General features: G+C 57.7%; 1 protein-coding gene across 1 annotated transcript; it reads left to right on the forward strand.

The window, feature by feature from the left end:
• The first annotated feature begins 3,583 nt into the window (after positions 1–3,583).
• Positions 3,584–8,120, forward strand: Cbx6 (chromobox 6). The gene is made up of 2 exons (XM_010613978.2): positions 3,584–3,621; positions 4,133–8,120. Exons 1-2 carry the CDS (start codon positions 3,584–3,586, stop codon positions 5,133–5,135), a joined length of 1,041 nt encoding a protein of 346 aa, XP_010612280.1. The 3' UTR covers positions 5,136–8,120.
• The last annotated feature ends 397 nt before the right edge of the window (positions 8,121–8,517 follow it).

The raw sequence follows: 8,517 nt of genomic DNA on the forward strand, positions 1-8,517 counted from the left end.
GGGCGGGCTTTGCTGAGGCCCCAGCTGGGCAGGGGGTGGCGGGGAGCCCCGAGCAGCCCCTGGCAGCGGGCCGCGGAAGGCTGAACAAGCGAGGCCGGGGATTGGGGATAATCCCCGTGGAGGAAGCCAGGCTCTGGGGGCACACAGGGCTCCAGGACGAGGGTGGGGAAGGATGCCCACGGGAAGGGGTGGCAGGGGGCCGTTTTTGCCCTATGTTTCCTCACTTGCCCCAGCCTTGAGCGCTGGGGCTGTGCCAGTAGGTGGAGCGTGAGCAGCGCGCTGGGAGAGGCGCTTGGGAGACCACCTGCTCCTGCCCCCAGCTTCCTGCCTGTCTCGGGATTTATCCTGCACCCCTCCCCGCCTCACTCCGGGTCCAGTTTGAGTTTGACTTTAAATCACTTCAACCTGAGTTTATCAGTCAGCCCGGGCCACAGACTTGGGGGCCCTGAGCCTCAGTTTCTCCCCCAGTCCGGAGGTTTCGTGAGGATGGGTTGGGGCAAATACAGCCTGTTTACCTTGGCAGGGGAGGGAAGAACTTCCAGAGGAAGCCATCTTAGGGTCTTGGGGATATTGGTGAGAAAGAACAGAGCCTGGAAAAAGAGAACAGAGGTGACAGGCAAGGCCACAGGTGGAACTAACGGAGCAGGCTGTCTCAGTCTCCCTGTAGGACCAAAGGTGTGTCCAGGCCCTGCCTACCCAGCAGCTGGTTATTCTGTTGCTTTTCCCACCCAATTAGGAGGGCAGTTTTTGGAGAAGAGGCTGCAGGATGCAGAACCTCTATATCTCCAGATCATCTGAAAAGCTCAAAGCCCATGCAGGGTGGGGTGGGCCTATCGAGCTCACTCCGCCTCCTCTTCCCAGCCTTAGGACCACGTGTGTAGGGTTTGCTTTGGACTTAATGCAGAAGTGGAAAAAATGTTGCTTTCCAGAATTCCATATTTCTGTAACCGCTGCCTCCAGTCACTGCTTGTCTTAGGGAATCCACCGAGCTACCTTAACCCTGGTGCTTCTTGTCAGGAGGGATGGGGCGGAGCAGCTGGAAGGCTGGTGGGCTGTGACAGTCTCTCAGCACGTGTAGAGCGCCCTCTACCGGTGATGCTAGTGATGCTCAGGAGCCTTAAATCGCAAAACACCTTTTCTTGATAGTTTTCATTCCTGACCTGTTTTATGGGCCCAGCACAGTGCTGAGCCCCCTGCATGGATAGCCTCCTTTAACAACTCTTATGAAATGAGAAGTGTTAGCCCATTTCACATGAAAACAGAGCCCATCCAGGCATGGTGGTACATATATCTTTAACTCCAGCACTTGGGAGGCTGTGGCAAGAGGATTGCCATGAATTTGAGGCCAGCCTCAACTGCATAGAAAGACATTGTCTCAAAAAAAAGAAAAAAATCAAGGCCCACAAAGGGGGTGTAATTTACCTAAGGTCCTGCTACCCAGCTTCCTGGCTTCATCTCTTTCTTCCCCTTGTCCCTCAAGAAATACTTGTCAGGTTAAGGGGCAAAGGTAAGGACATGCAGAAGGATTGTGGAGATGGCAAAGATGGTGGGTATGGAGAAGGGGTGTGGAGAACCTGATAGTGGCAGCACCTTGACCTAGACCTGAAGAGACAGGTAGCTTGGTATTTGCAAGGGGTGGAGGAGACAGCTCGGGCTACACCACGTGACCTCTGTTGGGCAGTGTGGCAAAGGCAGCTGGTTACACACAGATTGCGCTTTCTTCTGGGAGCCATGAAGGGCACGGAGCCAGGAAGATAGCTTCTATTATTCCCTTTCCACACTGGGTTTAATAACTTGCCGGTGGTCACAGTTGACATCGGGAAGCCAGGTGCCTTAGCCTTTCACGCTGTCTGCAGTGCACACTAGCCCTCGAGGGCTTGCTCATCACCCAGGCCGTGCTGCAGTAAATACGTTAGCTGCAGTTCTTTTTAGTTCACCAGGAAAATCCAGGTCCGGATTTTAATGAATTTTTAACCTCAGGGAGAATTATGGCTCTTACATGTTATTAGAATAATATTGAGAAAGTATAAAGGAAGAAACTTCTCTTGTAGAAATTTTGGGATGCACAATTTGGAAAGGAATGATTTGTCATAAGCCCAACCCCCTGGGGCACGCTGGATATGAACTGAGTATTTGCTGTGTCCAGGCAGGTGCCAAGCACGTGCCACCTGCCATCCAGTGGTCACAGATATCCTGTGGGAGGTCCTGTTCTGATTGTACCGAGGGAAAGTGAGGTCCGGGAGGCTCTTCCTGTGTCTCCATTTGTCCACGCTGAACCTAGTTACAGAGGCAGGGTGCAGAGAGAGTAAACCCCAATCCCAAGGGCCAGAAAGAAAGGATCTCCTGAGTACAGCACTGTACAGTGGGGATGTACAGCAATGAGGCCCTGGTCTTTACCCTATGTTTGTCTAGGAAGGGATATTAGGGGCTCAGCCCCTGGGGAGCATTGGGATCCCTCAGCATCTGTCCTGTGTGCTGCCACCTAGTGGCTAGAGGAATTGTAACCCAAGCAGCCCTAGGTGATGCCAGCCTGGGCCTGGAGGACTCTGACATAAGTGTTTTTCAGGGGGAGTGAGGGCCGCCTTCTCAATGAAGACATCCCCACTTGATCAGGAAGTCAGCAAACACCTGTGCTCGGGTTGTCAGATATCCCCTGGGTACTGGCTAAGCACCCAGCTCTGGGGAGTAGGTGTTCTAGTGGCCCCAAAAGACCCTGCGTCAGGGTCCAGCTGTGGAAATATGTCTTTCCTCAGCCACCACCATCCCCATCTGGATCAAGGTGGTCACAACCTAACTAGATCCAGGGCATGTGTATGTGAAAACCTGAGGTCCCCAACGAAACCTAAGGTCCGCCATCACTCAATAGCTCTGCCCACTGGAGTGTGGCCCACAGGCATCCCTCTGCTTCCACCCCATGTGTCTTCACAGGCTTCTGTGGCCTAGAGAACTGCCTGGGCACAGCTGGTGCTCTGCAAGGGCCAGGATGCTATCCAGCCAGGTGTCGGGGCCACATTGGCATCCCACCCTCCACATTTGGGGTCTGCTCCCTGGCTGGGTTCCTGTAGGCACCCGTATCTCCTGTGTTGCACTAAATCATTCTGCATGTCTCTGTCCCCCCATGAAAGATCACAGCCCCTTGCTGGAGGTTATATCTAAGCGGAGCACAGCTTGTGTGACCTTGGGATACCCTTGTTCCATTTGGGGACCTCTGACACAAGGCATGTTGGGACTTGGAACCTTTTGAAGGCCCTGCTGTACCCTGGGTCTCCCATGGGGGAGCAGATGAGCTGTGCAGAGCCCTGGGGCTTTGGAAAGTCCCCAGCCCTGGAAAGAACCTGAGACTGTTTTCCAGGCTGCCCAGAAATCTTGCCTCAGTCCTACCCACTGCTATCTGGGCATAGAGATGTGATGTAGTCAGGCCACTTACACGCCTGTCCCACCAAACTCATGCCTGACCAGGTTGGATTCTAGCTCAGGCTTTGGGGTACAGGCTCTGGAATCCACTAACCACAACTCATTGTGAGCCAGGCCCAGGCCACACAGGTGAAACAGACCCAGAAGGACATGCACAGGAGCTAGGAGCATGGAGGCGGGGGCTGGGGGCCGAGGGCCTGTCCAGAGGTGAGGGTCACCAAGAGTCGAGTCGGAGTGGGAGGTCAGCCAGGATGAAGGCAGAGGGACATGGAACATTGGGGACACTGGGTAGGGCTAGGTACCAGGGGAGCAGCAGGGACTCGCCCTCTTTTCTATCACCAGGAATTGGTCCCTAGAGGGATCCCAAGCTGGACTGGGATCCTTCCCAGAGGAACTGACCAGTGCCCTCAGCAAGGGCTGCCCCTGGGTGTTGCATCCTGATTGCTAACACTGAACAGGCAGGCCGGGGTGACCCGAATCTGTCCCCAGGGGCCCCAGCCTTCCAATGGGGTAGAACAAGACTTGAGTCTTGGAGTTGGGCCTGGCCCCCGCCTTAGGCAAGTTGCATCACATCCCTGGGCCCATCTCCTCTTCCAAGTTGGAGTTGTGGGCGCCACTGACTCGCTTCCTGTCCTCTTCATGGACTGAGAGACCCACTTAGGATAGGCTCAGGTTAGTGGGAAGCCCTGAGGTCCCACCCTCGCCCCTCTGCCCACAGGCCCGGGCCCAGGCAACAGGCAGCCGCCCTCCGCATCAGTGATATGCATTTCTCTGTCAAGCCGAGCGCCAGCGCCTCCTCGCCCAAGCTGCACTCCAGCGCGGCTGTGCACAGGCTCAAGAAGGACATCCGCCGCTGCCACCGCATGTCCCGCCGCCCCCTGCCCCGTCCAGATCCCCAGGGAGGCAGCCCCGGCCTGCGCCCACCCATCTCTCCCTTCTCTGAGACGGTTCGCATCATCAATCGCAAGGTAAAGCCGCGAGAGCCCAAGCGGAACCGCATCATCCTCAACCTGAAGGTGATAGACAAGGGCCCAGGTGCGGGGGGCACCGGGCAGGGCACCGGGGCACTCGCCCGCCCCAAAGTCCCCTCGAGGAACCGCGTCATCGGCAAGAGCAAGAAGTTCAGCGAGAGCATCCTGCGCACGCAGATCCGCCACATGAAGTTTGGGGCCTTTGCGCTCTACAAGCCCCCTCCTGCCCCGCTGTCACCCCCACCCGCCGGCAAGCCTGACCTTGCTGCTTCCCCAGGCCCGGGGCTGCTCCTGGCCACCCCCACGGCCACCTATGATGCCCGCAGCTCCAGCTCCTCTGGCTGCCCCTCGCCCACACCTCAGTCCTCCTCCGACCCTGATGACAGGCCCCCCAAGCTGCTCCCCGAGACCGTGAGGCCCTCTGCCCCCGAGTGGCGGGAGCCTGAGGTGCTCGACCTGTCCATCCCTCCTGAGTCGGCAGCCACCAGCAAGCAGGCGCCTCCCGAAGTCACTGCTGTTGCCAGCCAGGCACTTCCCCCAGCCCCAGAGCCCACTGGTGCCGCCTCTGAGCCGGAGGCTGGGGACTGGCGCCCGGAGATGTCACCTTGCTCTAATGTGGTAGTCACCGATGTCACCAGCAATCTCCTGACGGTCACTATCAAGGAATTCTGCAACCCTGAGGATTTCGAGAAGGTGGCGGCTGGGGCAGCAGGTGCCACAGCGGGGGTTGGTAGTGGGGTGAGCAAGTGAGTGGCTCCCCTGGGAGGGAGTGGGGGGGGCCTCCTTTCTGAAGTCACACTTGTGCTCCCACCCCACCCCTGCCCTTAGACCTGTCTGCCTGTGCTTTGCTTGTCTCAAGTGGCTCGGTGTTGACCCAGGGATGGGGCTGGTAGTTGGCCCCCGCTAAGGCCAGCAGGTGGGGCAGTTCTGGACTAGGTTAGGGCGGGGGCCAGCAGGGCACTGAGAAGTGCTCCTTTGTCTCTTGGCACTGTCTCTACCCATGCACAGTGGGGCCTGCTGGGTGGTTTCTGGGGAGCCCCAGATCTGGGGTTCCCCTGCCCCATCCATATCCCACCCCGTCGTCTCTCCCCAGCTTGCTTCTTGCTCTCGTGTACAGTGTCTGATCTCGGTGCTAACCCGGCAGCTGAGGGGCCCTTCGGAGACCCCCACCCAGGGTGGGCACAGCCCCTTTCCTTCTGCCCATTTGGCAGAGTCCCAGACAGAATGAAGGACGAGGCGACATGGGCTCCTCTCTCCACACCAGCAAGCTTAGCAGCCACTTCTGGACCAGGCCCATGCAGGCCCCTGGTGCCCACCTCGCTTTTCTGAACCCCTCTTGAGGGTGGGAGGAGCTGACAGAATGCACCCTGTCACCACCTCTGGGCGTCTAAAGCCCTTTCAGTTCTTGACCAAAGGTGCTGCAAGAACCTGCTGTGGGGACTCCAGCCGTCCATGCGTGCGTGTTTGTCCGTCCTGAGCGAGTGTGTACGTAGGTCTGTGTGTGCATTGGGTGCTGGGTGCCATCCTTTCCTGATGGCATCTTTACACCTCCTCGGAACAGGGTCCTAAAGGCCTGGCCCTGGCCCACCTTAGTGGAGCTTGGTGTGGCCAGGTCTGTACAGTCTGCTGTGGGAGCTCCAGGCCTCCTCCCAGCCCAGAGCACTACGGGCAGTGAGCCCTGGGCCCCTCTCTGCAGTGGTCAGCCTGGCCAGTTGGGCCTGTCCTGCAGTCATGGCACGGTGGGGACCGTCGCAGAGAGCTCCTGTTCATGGCAGCCTGTCCTGCCCAGTGGTCAGGGAAGAAGGAGGCGACCTTGGGGACTTCCCAAGCGTCTTTGGCTTCTCCCACCCCCTCTTGGCTTCCAACTGCCAAGGCTTTCTCACAGCCCAGCCTGCTCAAAGCTCAGGAGGCCAAGGTACCCTGGACAGCTTCCATTGCCCTGTGCTGCCTGGGCACCAAAGCCTCACTTTTAGGCTGGGCACCAGGAGGTAGGCAGACTGAAGGGGAGAGACCACATGTTCAAGATGGCAAGGGGATCGGTCCCACGGGTGGACCGGCCTACTCTCGGCCACTGCCTGGGAGGTGGGCTTGGGTGGCACACTCCTGCGTGTGGCTAGAGCTGGTTTCTAGGAGTGTGCAGCCATGGGTACCATGTTCAGAAGCAGGATGGCGAGAGAGAGATGAGAAGGGAACCCGATCAGATGACCAGCCCCTTGGTGCTTACAGGAGGATACTCTGGAGTCTTCCTGTGGGGGCTGCAGCGTGGCCTCACCCTCCTCACTGCAGGGTATTGAACAGGGGTCCTCACAGGGTTTTCGGTGGTGGCGCTCCTGGGCCCCTCCCTGCCCCGCCCTTTGTGCAGGCCTTGTGACCGTCCAAGTGCCAATTGGCTTCTCCCCCAAATAAGGGCTGGTATTTCTCCTCTGTCCCTAGAGGTGATTTCCTCCTGACCCCTTCCCAGGTGTGGCTTACCTGGGTACCAGTTACAGGTGTTTCCAGAGACCATAGAAATGTGTTTTCCTGAGAGTCTGTGTCATTGGTGACTTTTTGTAAAGAAGTTGTGTTTTCAGAGGTGATTTTATGACAGGAAAGTGAAAGAATTAGTTTTGCAAAAAAAAAAAAAAAAAAAGGAAAAAAGGGATAAAAAAATGAAATAGAAAAAAAACTATTGTGGGATTCCTAAGGGAGCGGGGTGGGGGGAGAAAGATATTTAAAGAGAACCTAGTAGCGTGGCATTGCACAGCCAAGGTGGCGAGGTTAGGGAGGGGTGGCCCAGGCCCACGGCTGTTGGCAGCATGGACCCAGCCTGGCCACTGGCCACCTCTCCTCTTTGGTTCCAGGCAGGTGAGACTTCCCTGCCAACCTGGGCCAGACTTCCACACCCATCCTTGTCCTTGCTTGAAGGGAGGGGCTGTAGCCTGTCCCAGGGGAGCTGGCCCGAAGCTGGGGTGCCAGGCAGATAGAGGCCGAAGGCTCCAAGACTGGGGACCTAAGGGGGTCTGCAGGGCCCTCCCATGGCTTGTGGCTGGTGATTTTCTCCAGGAAGTCTGGTGAGTCCTTGCTCTCTTCCTTTTGCCAGCTTGTTGGTCCCTACCACTGCTATCCCATAAGGGGGGCAGCTCCCACATCACCCCAAAGACCCTGACATCCCTGAGCTTCCCTGGCCAGGAGAGGGATGCAGGCTGCGGAAAGCTGTGGGCCGGGGGAGACTGTGACTGGGGTGGTGGGGAGAAGGCATTGCCCATCTCTGAGGCTTTCCGGGGGCCGCACCACACATGCACAGTGCCTGGAGGCGGGTGCTCCCTGGGGGCTGGGTGGGCATGGAATCTCCCAGGAGGTGCAGCGTGGGCCCACACACCCTTGACCACACACTTGCACACAGATCAGCCTCCTGTGGGCCCCTTCTCCACCCCTTGCTGCTTTTCCATTTGCCTAATTACCAAGCAGAAGTTGCAATCTGGTTTGCTTTATTTTTGTATGTGAAATGACCCCCAAAGCCCAATCTTCTGAGTCTAGTATTTTGCAGGCATCGGTTATCTCCCCTTAAATGCACCCTCCTCCCTACCCACGAGTTAGAGGAAACAGGCGAAGTCTGGTTCTCTGGGTTGAATAGGAAAGTGGGGGCCCATCCCTGTCCCATTTCCCCTCTGACCTCAGTCTGCCCTCTGTGGAGGTGGTGATCTGGGCAGCAGGGCCTTGGCTGAAGCACTGCTGGTGTCTAAGGACAAAGGGTGCTCCAGGCTGCTGGCCCGGGGCTTCTGGGCACCCACAGCCGCCTTTATTCAACCCTACAAAGGGGTCAAGTTAGAATGAGCCTCCACCCTCTGACTGGGGAAGAAGTGGTGATCTCCGGCCTCTGGGGGAGGTGGGCAGAGTGGGAGGGACCGTCCCATTTCAGAGGCAGCTAAGCTGCTTCCCTGGGGTGATGTGGCAGGCCTATAACCCACGCTGCCTGGCCTTTGGGGAACCCCTTCAAAAGATGGGGACCCCAAGGCCACCACAAGGCCGATGCCAAGCTGGGAAGCCCACAGCTGGAGGGTCAGCCCCGGGGGCTGGGCTGCTGCCGGCCTTTCCAGCCTCTCTGGACACCCAAGAAGATACATCCCTTTCCTCCCCCCCCCTTTTTTTGTTT

Source organism: Fukomys damarensis, unplaced genomic scaffold (genome assembly GCF_012274545.1).
Source record: "Fukomys damarensis isolate Sample0158 unplaced genomic scaffold, DMR_v1.0_HiC HiC_scaffold_19, whole genome shotgun sequence".
Taxonomy (NCBI): Eukaryota; Metazoa; Chordata; class Mammalia; order Rodentia; family Bathyergidae; genus Fukomys; species Fukomys damarensis.

Bases quoted from the DNA above. Each gene is read 5' to 3' on its own strand.
- Cbx6 (XM_010613978.2), top strand. From the start codon at position 3,584: ATGGAGGCGGGGGCTGGGGGCCGAGGGCCTGTCCAGAG. The intron at 3,622-4,132 runs GTGAGGGTCACC...CTCTGCCCACAG, and splicing joins GGCCGAGGGCCTGTCCAGAG to GCCCGGGCCCAGGCAACAGG.